The following is a 14,976-nucleotide window of genomic DNA, read 5'->3' on the forward strand; positions in this document are numbered from 1 at the left end:
AACAGTGTAGAACTGTGCTTCCCAGTATGGTGGCCGCTAACCAGTATGGCAGTTGAACACACTTGAAATGTGGCTAAAGTCAAAATTGAGATGTGCTGTAAGTGCAGGCTACATAGCAGATGTCAAAGACTTGGTATGAAAACAATAAATATAAAATATTTCAGTAATTCTGTATACTGATAACATGTTCAGATGAGACTATCTGGATTTGTAGAGTTAAATAAAATGCCACTAAAATTAATTTCACCTGTCCCTTTTTACTTTTTAAATGTGGCTTCTAGAAAATGTAATGAGGCTAACATTATATCCCCACGTGACTGGAAGGTAGAGGTCTTTGGTATTCAAGCATATACAGTTTTAATTTGGGGAATCATCTGAGAAGTTTTTTTGAGGCTTTTGATTTTTTTCTTTTATGGTGTTCTGTTCTTAAGAGCATGACCAGAATCGAGAAACTAGTCACTATTGGTAGTAATAGTTTAAGTAATATTTTAAAATGAAAAAAGTAAGAAGCACCAAATATTCTCCTTAGTCCTCCAAATTCTGAGGAACTCAACGGAAAAGCAAGGTATGAATGCATTATTTATGGCTTAGTGGGTCAGTTACAAGCAATTAGAAGATCTTAGAGTTTGTTTTTTAAAAAGCCATTTCATGACTTCAAAGAATAAGGTGTGTGCAAAAGTCATCTCCTATGTAATTAAATCTTATCAACAGATGGAATCTACTAGCAGTTAATGTTCCTAGAATTTTCCTTCAGATGCAAATTATTAAAACAGCAACACAAATGACCAAGAGTAAAAAAAAGAGAGAACCATAATACTGTATATCAAATTAAGTCATCTGCCTGATTTTCATTAAGTTTATTTTGGTTTTAAGACACTGGTTACAAAACATTGACTTGTTTCAAAACCTTAAAGGTAAATAGTAATCTCATCACCTGCTTGTTTTAGAGCTACGAGTAATTGCTAATTTTAGACATTTGTAACCTTTGTCTTTACAGGCGGATTGAAAAATAAAGCTCTTTATTTACATCTTGAATTTACACTTGCTTTTTCTTTTTTTTAATAACAACACATGTGAAGTAGTTTTGTGGGAAGTTTGTTTGCAGAGAGTAAGCACGACACATGCATTTTAAGAACTTGTCATTGTTCTTGCTTTAGTCCCAGGATGAGGTATCCCTCCTTCTAAGTAAACCTGTGATCACAATTCATTGGATATAAGATGCCATCAGTTGTAACAGGCACATTTATTTTAAGTGCCACCTTGTATAAAAAATAAAATGCCTCCAATAAACTCTGGCAAGTGGTCGGATCTATTTCAGAGATGTTAAATGGTGAAAAAAAAGGTGTACCTTGAATCTGATGAAATATGACACACAGATGTTGAAACTTGCACCTTAGTTAGAAGTTAGAGAACTTGGGGCGCCTGGGTGGCTCAGTCGTTAAGCATCTGCCTTCGGCTCAGGTTATGATCCCAGGGTCCTGGGATCGAGCCCCGCATCGGGCTCCCCGCTCCGCGGGAAGCCTGCTTCTCCCTCTCCCACTCCCCCTGCTTGTGTTCCCTCTCTCAGTGTGTCTCTCTCTGTCAAATAAATAAAATCTTAAAAAAAAAAGTTAGAGAACTTGTTTTGTATATCATTTATAGGTTAGCATCAGACTTTAGGCCAGCTCAGAATGTATCATCAGTGAGTGTGGTTTGGTCTCTCAATTCTGTAAATAATTGACAGAGGGAAGATGTAATGAGGTCATTTTTCAGTTGCTGGTAGTCCCTTGATTCAAAAAAGTGAACTTCTAACTTTGTTTCAGCCTGATTATCTCTAGCATCTCCTCCCTCCCCCCAAACACACACCCAGCCCCTTTTCAGCAGGTACCTACCCCTCTAACAAAATCTGTTCTCCATAAAGGCTCCTGATAGCAGTTATTTATAGCCTCTTGTGAATTCAAGGCAAAGTGTTAAATTGCCCAAGGATGTTTGCTTTCTAAGCCTTATCTCTAATTATCGGCTAAAAATCTTTATCTCCTTAAAAACCATTCAGGCCTCAACTAGCCATATGGAACAAGTTTTGTGGAAATGGCTGGGGGAGGAGTGTGCATGGGCCGCTTCCTGCGCTGCCTCTGCGGAAGGATCCGGACAGATAACAGAGCACCTCACTTCCTTTCCCACCCTGAAGGGTGCCACCGAACCTGTCCTCCGGCTCTCTGCCTTTGTCCTGGGAGTTAGCGACCAAATCAGCTGCATTCTCTTGCCCTTACTAACTGTATCAGAAAGGAAAGCAAACTTGACTCCCAACAGCTGGTTTTCTGACTGATTTCATTGAATTTTTATCAGTTTTATCTTCCTTTTGATAGAGGCTATTGAATTTTAAGGAAACACTGTGATACGAAGAATTCTGTTGTAATTTCAATAGCTACTTCCTAATTCACCTGTTTTTTTTTTCTAAATCTCCCTGCTAACGCATCTTACTGACTTAAATCAGGCTTTCCATTTTGAACGGCTATTTGGTAATCCAGATTCTCAGCCGGCTTTCTCCAAATTATTTTCAGGCATGCCTAAGCAGAGCTGCTCATGGTTAAATTGCAGAATTGTTTGTGGTCTAACTTAAAGATGAAAGCAAGAGTTTTTCTTCGTCATACATTTGTCAGTTGTGATTTTGCTGATACTTTGTATACTTTGACATAGTTGATACTCAGTCAAAAGGTTAGATTAATCCCACATTCATAGTATCAGGGTTTATAGACAGAGCTCTGGAGATCATTCATGGTGTTTGGTTAACACAAAGAATGGTCTTTCTCGGCAGAAGATGGGCAGGGATACTGCACATGCTTTTGGTGTTGTATTAGCTTTGAAAATTATATGAAAAAATTAATCTCTACCACTCAATTTCCTATATGGAAGTGAATGTAAAGTGTAAAATAAATATCCTATAGTTGTCTCTATGTGTTTGTTGTCTCTATGTGTTTGAATGACTTTGACCTTTTGTCTTTGCAGCTGGGGGTGTGGTTTTCTCTTGGCTGTGCCTATTTGGCCTTGGAAGACTACGGAGGTTCTGCGAAGGCATTTCAGCGTTGTGTGACTCTAGAACCCGACGTGAGTTTGTTCGGTCTGCTTTCCTTCTCACAGCTCTTTGATATTCTCTAAGTTACTTGGATTGTACTGTAGTTCAGAATAGCAATTCCTATGGGTATAGAGTTTCAGTTATACAAGATGAGTAAGTTCTAGAGATTTGCTGTACAACATGGAGCCTGTGGTTAACAGTACTGTGTTGTGTACTTAAAAATTTGTAAAGAGGGTAGATCTCATGGTAAGTATTCTCTCACAAAAAAAAAAAACAGATAAAAGAAGGCAAAAAATTCCAATTTTCTATTATTTTATGTTAAAATAAAAGAACAGCAGTTCCTTTTGCGTTGGAAGAAAGTATACCTTTGACAGAAGGTTACACCTTAAGGTAAATGATTTATAAATCTAGAAAGAAGTTTCTTCTTATAATAGCTAAGTTATTCATGGAAATAATTTTGGTACAACAGTTTTTTAGTTAAAATTATACTTAACTGAAGTATATAGCAAAATGTCACATCTGTTTTGTTATTCAGTAACGTGTGCTGCCTATGCTAATTGCCTTCTTAAAAAGTTCTTTTCATTTATAGTCTTTTAATATTTAATAGTTTTACTGAGATGATAAATAATTCACATCCCATATAGTTCCTCCATTTAAAGGGTACAATTCAGTGATTTCTTAGTATATTCAGAATTGCACAACCATCGCCACAATCAATTTTAAGAACATTTTATTGTCATAAAAAGAACCCCCTTGTACTCATTAGCAGTCAGTCCTCACTTCTTCCAAACACCTTCCACTCCCCACCCTCCCCCTCCTGCCCCAGGCAACCACTAATGTATGTTCTGTCTCTAGATTTGCCTATTCTGGACATTTCATATAAATGGAATCATACGCTATGTGGTCTTTTGTGGCTTGTTTCACTTAGATCAATGTTTTCACAGTTCATCCATGTTGTTGCATGTATCAGTACTTCGTTCCTTTTTATGGTCAAATAATATTATGTTATGTGGGCGTATCACACGTTACTTATTTGTTCATCAGTTGATGGACATTTGGATTGTTTCTTTTTGGCTATCATGAATTAGGTTGCTGTGAACAGTCATTTACAAGTTTTTGTGTGGACATACATTTCTATTTCTCTTGGGTATGTACCTACTAGTAGAGTTACTGGGTATGTTAGCTCTGTCTTCAAAATTCTGAGAAACTGCCAGACTGTTTTTCTAAATCACCATTTTACATCCCCACCAGCAAATGTGTGGGGGTTCCAGTTTCTCAACATCTTTGCCAGCACTTGTTATTACCTTTCTTGTTGATTCGAGTCATCCGAGGAGGTGGCATCTTGTGGTGGTTTCATTTTCCATTGCCCTGTTGGCTAGTGATGTTGAGCATCTTTCCATGTGCTTATTGGCCATTTGTGTCCCATCTTTGGAGAAATGTTTATTGACATCCTTTGCCCATTTTTAAATCGGTTTAGTTGTCTTTTATGTTGAGTTGTAGGAGTTTCTTTATACATCCTAGATAGAAGTCCTCATATGGATATATGATTTGAAAATTTTTTCTCCCATTCTGTAAATTGTTTTTCACTTTTGAAAGTGTCTTTGAAGTACCACAGTTTGTAGTTTTGATGAGGTACAGCTTACCTGTTTTTTCTTTTGTTGTTCATGTCTTTGGTGTCCTATCTAAGAATCCATTGCCAAATTTAAGATCATGAAGATTTACCCCTGTCTTTTCTTCTAAGAGTTTTATTGTTTTAGCTCCTACATTTATGTCCAATCTGCTCTTAAATCTATTCATTAAACTCATCACACTACATGTGGTGGTGGATGTTGACTAAACTTACTAGTGGTGATCATTTCATAGTATATACATATATTGAATCATTATGTTGTACACCTGAAAGTAATCTAATATTATTTCTCACTTTAAAAAATCTACACATCATTTCAGATAATGTAATTTTTTTAGTTCAAAAACTTTCATTTGGTCCTTTTTATAGTTTTCATGTTTCTGTTAAGATTCCCAAGTTGTCCCCTTATTATGTTCATGTTTTCTTCATATCTTTGTTTGTATTTATAACAACTGTTGTCAAGTTCTTGTATCTTATTCCAACATCTCTTTCATTTCTGTATCTGTTTCTATTAATTAATTTTTTCTTTGGTTATGGATGAATTTTCTTGTTCGTTTGCACGTCTACCAATATTTTTTTATTGTATCCTACACATCGTGGATGCCGTGTTGTTGAGTTTCTGGGTTTTGTTTTCCCTTAAGGAAGATAGAGCTTTATTTTGGCATTTGTCTGATTTACTTGTGGATCAGTTTTATTTTAAACTTTGTTAGGGTGGGTCCTGCATTGTCCTTATTCTAGGGATGTAATCACCCTTCTTTTAAGGTATAAGCTTTTGGTGGTTGAACTTAATACCATTTGTGAACAATAAGAGTTCTCCACTCTGGTTGGTTGGAACTTGACTAGCTCTTAGCATTGTATGACCTCCAGAATTTCCATTCAGCTTACAGCTCTCTGGTAGTTGTTCACTGCCTGGCCTCAAGAAGTTTTGCCCTGTACGTGTATAGCTTAATATTCAGCCAAGGACTCAAGGAGATGCTTATTGAGGTTTCTGGAGCTTATTCTCTGCACAGATCTCACTTCCCTGTTTTTTTGCCCTGCAAGTTCTGGCCAGCTTTTGAGCCCTGAACTCTCATCTCTTTCTTAATCCCAGTAAGACTTGCTGTGCTTCATTTGGTTTCTACCTCTCTGTGCTGAGCCCTGAAAGTGCCTCTAGATGGAGGTGTAGGTTGATTGTTGAGACATCTTCAGTTTACCTTCTCTCAAGGGTCACAGCCCCATGCGGTTTGTTGTCTGACTTTTCAAAAACAGTTCCCTAAATTTTGTCCAGTTTGTAGCTTTTTATGGTAATAAGACTAGTCTAATACTAACTGTGCTATGTCTGCAAGCAAAGGTCCATTGCCACTTATTTTTTAAAACGTACATATGAACTTGAAAACTATATACTCTATATTTTATAAAGAGCTGAACAAAAAGGAACAAACATAATTCATATTGTTCAACATTTATGTAATGACTTAAATTTATTTTTGTCATGCATAGAGGAATAGGTAGAGAAATATGTTTGATTGATGAAATACTTAGAAATAACACTGGAGAACACATACTCCATTCTTCTCCTATCTGATGAAGGATGATGGTAAAATAGCAAAGGCTTTTAAGATATGAAAAACAATATTCTGCATCACCTTGGATTTGTAATAAATCTATATATTGTATAATTTATATTGCAGATTGTCCAGTTACTTTGGAAATCTAAATTTGGAAATAAAGTCTTAGCTAAATTCCAAATTAGTACTATAATAGTTATGTCAGTTTGTTGGCTATTTTTGTTTTAAATTATGAAAGTTAAATTTAATTTATTTAATTTTCTCATATACCTTAAACATACCTTATTGAAAATTGTGATCGTAAGGAGCACCTCCTGCACTAGAAAAATATGTTATACTTTGGGTTGTAGCAATTATTTTACCTAAATGAGAATAGTCTATAACTGAGTTCTCTATCATTTCAGAATGCTGAAGCTTGGAACAATTTATCAACTTCCTATATCCGATTAAAACAAAAGTAAGTACATCAAACAAATATGAAGAACTCAGTTTCCAAAATGAACAAGATTTTCTTCCACTGAACTTAGTGCCTTTACTCCTTTTCCCCTTGCCCATCCATACCTTTGAGTTAGGATGACTTATGGCCATTTGAATTCTAAATGTAGTTTATTTTTTGAAAACATTTACTGTGTAATAAAATAAGAACTATTATTTGGAATCTTTATTTGATACTGAAGTTTTGCATCCTAAATTCCATTACACGATGAGAGCATGCATGCCTTTAGTTGATCAACTCAATTGATAGATTGTTATTGATTGCTTGCTTGCTGTGTACAGGGTATTACTGAGAAATATAAATATAAACCAATGTCTTCAGGAATTGTAGATTTAAAGAATAAAATATCAGGCTGTATTATTTTAAAAATTGATCAGAAGTAGTACGTGGTAAATATCAAGTGGGAAATCCAAGGAGAGCTATAATAACAGTAGGTGATATTTGTAGAACACTCATTCTATGCCAGACACTCTGTGTGGGTCTCAGAAGAGAGAAGGATTATGGTCCTGATTCAGGAACGCTTCTTTTTTTTTTATTATGTTAATCACCATACATTACATCATTAGTTTTTGATGTAGCGTTCCATGATTCATTGTTTGTGTATAACACCCAGTGCTTCTGACAGAATGCTGGACGCAAGCTGAAATTGGAAGAATGGGTAGAGGGGACAGAGGAAAGCCTCTCAAGCGAGGGGAATGTGATCATATGCAGAGCAAGTAAATTGCACCAGCTGTAGATTACAGTGAGGTCTGTAGGGAGAGAGAAGGTTGGAGTCAAATTGCAGTGTGTTCTGATGATCTGACTAACAAGTTGAGACTGTCCTGTTGGCAGTAAGATGCCTGCGCTTTCAGTGGGGGCAATTTCATGAAGAAAGAAGCTTTTGGGGAAGATTTATCTGGTGGCACTGTGAGACAGACTAGAGGGGAAGCTGGGGGCTGGGAACCCAGTCAGGAGACAGCTGTTGTAACAGTCCAGGCAGGAGATAACTAGCCTGGAAAAAAAAGGGCACATGCCAATTTATAAAGGGGACAACCAATTGGCCTTATTGACTGGCCATAGAAAGCCAAGGGAAGAGACAAGGGTTGCTATTGCCAGAGTTTTAGCAAATGAAGGAAAGGATGGATCTGTTTCCATTTTCATTTGGCCTTATTTTCAAGCCTAATTTAATTTTTCTTTGTGGATTCACAAGATACTTCTGAAGATACCATTAAATCCACGTTACATTGAAATACTTCTGCTGCTCTTGGATGACAAACTACATAAAGAAAGTACTGTTTTTTCTACTGCACGCTTTGGAAAATAATATTGTGTTCTTGATTGCAACTGATTGTGTTAAAATTCCCTAGGGACCTTTTGGTTTAAAGCAAGGGGCAGGGGAAATCCCTGTCATAGTTGTAGAGTGACCTCAGTGGGTTTTTCTGGTAACCCTGATAATTTTGTATGCAGTGAGGCTCTTGATACTCTACCTCGTTTTCCAGCCCATTAACCCTAAGAATTCCGCTTTCTCTCGTAGGGGGTCCTGCACATTGTTCGACTTCTATTTGGCACTTTCTTGTCTTCCTGCAACTCCACAAATAGGTTTTTGTGTAAAAATGGGGTTGTAAGGTCAAAGGTGAATCACTGCTTTATTCTTGCCTTTTTGCTCTTTCCTTTCTTTGCTGCTGTCCCAGACATAGCTCATTTTTGACTCATGAGATTGTTACTTCAGGGGGAAATTATGACCGCTCCTCTCAAAAGAATCCGTGCCTAAAAGGTACCCTTTAAACCATCTCGTCTGTCCCTTTGCTCTCCTGGGGTTCTTCACTAACATACCCTCTTTGCTGTTTCATCTGATTCCGCAGGCATCACACCCCTGCCAGTCCTTTGGGAAAATCTCCCATCTTTCTCTGTAACTTTTATAGCAGTGTCACGACCATTGTGGGCTCAATAAGTGAATCCTGAACTGAAGAGCCTTATGAAGGAAGCTACACTTACGAAAAAGGAATTCATAGAGAAAACTCTGAGGCCAGGAGATTGTGGGCAAAGGATGAGAGGGTATGTAGGACAGAGGATAATCCTCTTGCCTGGGTTGCTGCCTGTCAAGTTCTTTTCCAGCAGGCCGACCTCACCCACCCCCATGCAGGTGGGAGAACTGCAATCTCAGTCTACCACTGCTGAAGGCAGTTGCAGTTATGTGGGAGGTGGGCGTAGGGAGTGGAACCAAGAAAGGGAAAAAGACAACACACACACACACACACATACACACACACGCGTGCGCACACACACACACACACACACACACACACACACTCCCAAAACAATTTAAGGCTGAATTTGAAGAAGGAAGGGTTACAGCAAGGGTACCTTCATTTTTAACTCTAAAAGCAAGGGATAAGTCAATCAGTACGTTCCATAACAACTTTAGGCAAATTGTTTAATGTAGAGAATAAAAAATTAAACTGCAGTGAATTGGCTGCTAATGAGAAGACAAGAAGGACTTCATTGTAAGGACGTTATTGTGATTGGTACCATAGGTATATTAGAAACTGATTAAATGCTTCAGGGAGTGATTCTCAGAGCAATGGCCTGGGATGACCAGAAGAATCTCCATTATCCCCTCCAAAATTTGCCTTAAAGTCATGGAGGAGGAGATGCCTTGCTGTAACACGGTGGGGCTCGGCAAGGAAACGGAGGTAGACCTTGTAGTCATAAATTAACAAACTCAAAATGGCTTTGGAAAAGGAGATTGATAGCATACACTTGAAGAAGGTTACTGTAGTTGTCCAGTAAAATATTTATGATCCATAAAGGAACTATAGTCTTATCCAGAGAGGGGAGGAAAGGATCAAGCATCTTTTTGTTTGCTGAGATTTTTAACTTAGAGAAAAGGTGACATGAAGTTCTGTTGATTTCCTTGTCAGTATCAAGTTTTTAATAGTGTTTTTCTCTTTTCTGAAGTGGCTAGTATAGGACAAAGATTCCTTGATGGTTTGGTATACCTTTTCTGTAAAACTGCCTAGCTTTGTTTTAATTTTAATTGATTTATTTGGCTTTCCATTTCTTTAGGTCATGTGTATAATTTATTCATAGCATTCTCTTATGATTTTTTTTCAAAAAATTACTAATCTTATTTGTGCCATTTTCTTTTATTCTAAATGGAATTTAGTTACCCATTTGTCTGTTTCATTATTTTTCAAAGAGCTAGCTTTTGGTTTTGTTAATCATTTATAGTTTTTCTTTGTATTTATTATTTTCTTCTTTCTTGTTTATTTGGTGTTTTTCTACAATGTTAAGTTAAATGTTTTCACTGATTGTCATTTTTTGGTAATAAGTGCATTTAAGATCACAAATTTCCCTCTAAAAATACTGGTTCAGCTATATCCTGCAGATGGTGATATATAGTATTTTCATTAAGTTCTAAATATTTTTTATTTTCTAATATGAGTCTCCTTGTTCCCTCACTGTGGTTTCTTTTCTTTTCTTTCTTTCTTTTTTTTTTAGGAGTGCATCTTTAAGTTTCCAGGCATATAATTTTTTAGCTATTTACTGTTGATTTCTTATTTAATTTCAGAGAATATGGTCTGTTATACTTTTTTTACACAAACAACTGGTAATTTTTTTCTCAATAATTAGTTAAATGTAATGATGTACTTTATCAATTTCTGTTCTCACTGTTGATCGTTTATTGTATCCCTTTCTGTCTGAATTCCCTTTTATTTTTGCAAGAGAGGGTCCCTCAGTCGTTCTTTTGTTTGGGCCAGTAGATGATAAACTTTCTTAGTCTTTGTATATCTCAAAGTGTTGGACTTTGCATTTACTCTTGACTGGTAAGTTTAGCTGGTTATAATATTTAGGCATGACAATTATTTTCATGCAGTGCTTTACACGTACTATTGTGTTGTCTTCTACATCTTTTGTTACTAATGAAATATCTGCTGTTTTCATTGTCATTCTTTTGTAGGTTTTAGGATTATTTTTATGTTTTGCAATTTCATACAATATACCTAGGTGTTGGTTTATCTTTACTTATGTTTGGTACAAAAATATACTTTTGATCATAGAATTAGATCTTTGTTGTCAGTTGTGGGAAATGCTCAGCTTTATCTTTTCAAATACCTTGTCCTGACATTTTCTGCGTCTGTTTACTGTGGCATGTCTATCAAATGTATGTTTGAGCCTTACCTCTCATACTTTCCTCTCTTTATTGCTCTTTTATTTTTTAATCTGAATTCCTTGTGGATTCCTCACTATTGCTTTCTAGTTCATCAGTTCTGTCCTTGTGTGCAGTCTAGTTTTTTGTCACCTATTGAGGTTTTGTTTGTTTATTTGTTTAAGTGTCTCTTTCAATTCCAGAATTTCCAGTTGGTTTTTTATTTACATCTCCCTGTCCTTGTTTCATTTCTACCTGTTTTTGTTGTGCCATTTCTTGCTCCTTTAAAAATTTTATTTTATTTATTTATTTTTAATTTAAGTTCAATTAATTAACATATAGTGTATTGTAAGTTTCAGAGGTAGAGTTCAGTGACTATCAGTCTCATATAAGCTCCTTTTAAATTTTAAAAAATTTTGTAGGGAAATTTGAAGTGATTTTGGGTTATTTGGGTCTCAGATTCTATTTATTAATATGAATGACTAAGGACTGACAGGACGTTCATATTAGCATTTTATACCTGAAGCTATGATTTCTTTAGCTATGATTATTCGTTATTATTCTCTTTAAAATCTGACCTTCAATAGATTAAAAGCTTTTAGAACTTTACAAGAAGCCCTCAAGTGCAACTATGAACACTGGCAGATCTGGGAAAACTACATTCTCACTAGCACTGATGTTGGAGAATTTTCAGAAGCCATTAAAGCCTATCACAGGCTCTTGGACTTACGAGACAAATACAAAGATGTTCAGGTAATATATTCATATTTTGTTTTTTCAACTTGTGATTGATGTTAATGCTTGATTATATGATTGTGATATTGACTAAATATGTATTTGGTTTTGATTCTGGTTTCTGGCACAGGGCTCCAAAAACCTTTGAAATTTCCTAAGCGAAGACAGCCGTAAAGGTGTCTTTTGTTGTGTTAATGAGGTGACTTTTGGAAAGCACCTAAGGATGGGGATGGTTGCCAGGGTGTCAACCATGCGATTAGAGGGTTGGAACTTTCATTCCCATAACCTCCACTCCTCTCCCCTCATGACCTCCTGGGAGGGGAGAGGGTATGGAGATTGAACTCCATCACCAATGTGGCCAGTGATTTAATCAGTCATGTCTATGTAATTGAGCTTCCATAAAAACCCAACAGGATAGGGTTCGAAGAGCATCTGGGTTGGTGAACACATGGAGGTGCAAGGAGAATGGTACACCCTGAGAGAGCGTGGAAGCACCATGCCCTTTCCCACATACTTTGCCTTATGCACCTCTTCCATCTGGCTGTTCCTGAGTTACATCTTTTCATAATAAACCAGTAATCTAGTAAGCCAAATGTTTCTTGGAGTTCTGTGAACTTACTGCTCTAGCAAATTAATCAAACCCAAAGGGTAGGGTTTGGAACCTCCAATCTATAAAGCACAGGTGACAACCTGGACTTGTGACTGGCTCTGGAGTCGGGAGGAGGAAGGATTGGCAGTCTTATAGGACTGAGACCTCCGTCTGTGGGATCCAGTGCTATCTGTAGGTAAATAGTGTCAGAATTGAGTTGGTAGTGTGGGGAACCTCCCAGCCCTGCACACGTGTGTGTACATGCACATGCACGCACACACACAGGTCAGAATTGGTGACCAGAATCACCTGAGTGATATAAATTGTTTCCTTGACTACACACGGGAAAATTTTGTTAAACACATGTGATACATAAAATGAGCGGTTTTTTTCTCGAGTTGAATATTCTTCATTAAATATTCTGGCATTCCAATGTCAAATATGTTTGTGCAGTTATAGACTGAATGTTATTGTGACTCAGTTAAGAATATTTGTTATGTGGTTTACGTACATACAGTCAGCTTGCAGAAATGAAATAGAATGATGTTTGTGTGATTTATTGCTTTGGTTATCTCAATGTAATAGCTGGAGTAAGTCCAATACTCATTTATTCACTCTTTGAACAAGCATTTACTGCATACTTTCAGATGGTTTGAACAATATAGAAATGAAGACTAACATTTTCTTTGCAGTGTTTAGTGAAATGGTCCTCTTGGTAAGATGAAGTCAGAATGGTTAAGTCTAACACTGTACAAAAAATATTAGATCCTTTCAGAAAACATGGGATACTTGAAGCTATTGTGTTTGTCATCTTGTGGTTGAACTGTGGTTGAAGATTGTGTAAGGACAAGGCTGTGCAGAAGCCTATGGGTTACAAAGTCAGGGGGCTTGAAAATGTAATACTTTATTTGCATTAATCAGCACGTGCTATTTAAAATGATGCAGTTGAAATTATGAAAAAACAAAAATAACACCTAATATATGATAATAGCTTACTATTTTTATGTCCTGTTGTCTGTACTCCAGTTATTCCAAAATTTACCTTATTTGGGCCTTGTCATATAGCGCCAGCCCTCAACCTGGATGCATGGTCTTGCAGGCTCAGCCATATGACTGGCCACATTACTTCAAGGCTCAGGTTCTGGGCCATTCACTTGAAAGATCTTTGGCTTCGAGTAGAAAGATATACCTACTTCCAGGGCATATGTTGACCCCTTCGAATCAGCTTTCTTTTTCTTTTACTCTTCTGTCCTTTCTAAATATTGTACATTAACCTTCCATTATAGAAAGAAGGGACTTGAATTCTATAGCATAAAGATCAGTTAAAACGTGATGGAGGCATAGCTGAATTTTACATCCTAGAGAGGATAGGAGCCCTAGCAAATCTACTTGCATGGTTTCCTGCCGGTCCTGTAAACAGAGCTGAAATTCTCTGTGGAGGCAGTTCTTCTCTTCTACACTTAGCCTGTGGACAGAGGGTACCGCTGAGGCTCTGAACAGATCTTGGTATGTTACCAAACCACTGAGGATGGGGCAGAGATTCCAAAGTGCTTACCTCCTGTTTACTTCAACTGTAATTTTTAAAAAGGTCCTTCTTTACTAGAAAGCATTCTGAAGCCTGTTCCTAAAGTCTCAGAGAGAATGTAAATAGTTTACATTGGGAGTTTATTCCATTTTATACTTGAAATAAATTCTGGGTTCTCTTTCTTTCACATTTTAAAAATGTGCGCAAAACATTCAAATCCAACACTCCTCATTTAGACACCACCACTGGCTCAAAGCCAGCACTCTTTAGAATTACAAACTGGCAGAGTAGACTCCTAGAGGAGTCCTGTAGGCTTGGCTGAAGAAACCACACATGCATCAGAAGGGAGTGTGAAACCCCCCTCGTGCCTCATAAGACCAGAAGGGTTGATTCTCCCAAGTTGTTGCCCTGCTGGTGTTGCTGCTGGGGATGTCTTGTCTGCCCGAGGTGTCTTAGAATTGACTCCTTGGTCAGTCTGACCCCATTAATCTTCTGTCGTGTGTTCCCGGTTTCTAACTGATCTGCTTTTCTTTCGACGTGAGTGGGAGTTCCCCTCCGAATCCAAATTTTAACTCACAGCAATCCTTCGGATCTGCTAAGGATTAGTAATAATTGACTTACCGGACTGGCTTTTTGGATTTTCCTGAGAAAATCCTGATCATCCTTCTATGCTTGGCACCCTTGGAGTTGGTTTTATATAAGGAACCCAACTGGCTGGGTCTAGGCCCCTCTTCCATGAGAGATGGACTTGGGTGGTTATGGTATATGAGCATCAAAGGGGGCGTCTTTTCTGTTTTCTCTCTCACTTATTCTCCTGTGCTTCTCAAGGCACATAAACCACGTCAAAGTGGGACATGGTCGAGTCATCATAACTAACATTTAGTGAGGGCTTGCTGTGTGCCAGACACTATTCTAAGCGCTTGACGTGTATTAACTCAGTTCTCACCATGGTTCTATGGGATAGATTTGGACATTCATAAGCTATGTTGGCCTCTGGAACAGATGTATGTATCTTCCCCTGCGTTTTAAGGAAACTAATGCTATCAAACAAAATAACTGTACAAAGATTGTTCTGAAAAGCTGTTGTTTCCACATGAATAAAGAATTATAAAGTCATCAAGATATTGCTGATTTCAGTTGACTTAGGGGTATCAAGTATGCCACATCATCCAGCTGTCTGGTACCTGAGAGGCCCGTAGTCCAAAAGAAAGGCAAGACAAAATGAAACAGTTGCTTTACTGAAGAGGATGATTTAGAGTAAAATAGGTTCAGC

At 37.3% G+C, this 14,976-nt stretch overlaps 1 protein-coding gene across 3 annotated transcripts in view; it reads left to right on the top strand.

Moving 5' to 3' along the window:
• TTC27 (tetratricopeptide repeat domain 27) overlaps positions 1 to 14,976 on the top strand; it is a 168,888-nt gene that overhangs the window by 132,388 nt on the left and 21,524 nt on the right. For all 3 annotated transcript variants that reach the window (XM_027623115.1, XM_027623117.1, XM_027623116.1), the window contains 3 exons: positions 2,986 to 3,084; positions 6,634 to 6,686; positions 11,442 to 11,607. In XM_027623115.1, coding sequence (XP_027478916.1) covers positions 2,986 to 3,084; positions 6,634 to 6,686; positions 11,442 to 11,607 — 318 coding nt within the window. The remainder of the gene's footprint in view (positions 1 to 2,985; positions 3,085 to 6,633; positions 6,687 to 11,441; positions 11,608 to 14,976) is intronic.

Source organism: Zalophus californianus, chromosome 8, assembly GCF_009762305.2.
Source record: "Zalophus californianus isolate mZalCal1 chromosome 8, mZalCal1.pri.v2, whole genome shotgun sequence".
Taxonomy (NCBI): domain Eukaryota; kingdom Metazoa; phylum Chordata; class Mammalia; order Carnivora; family Otariidae; genus Zalophus; species Zalophus californianus.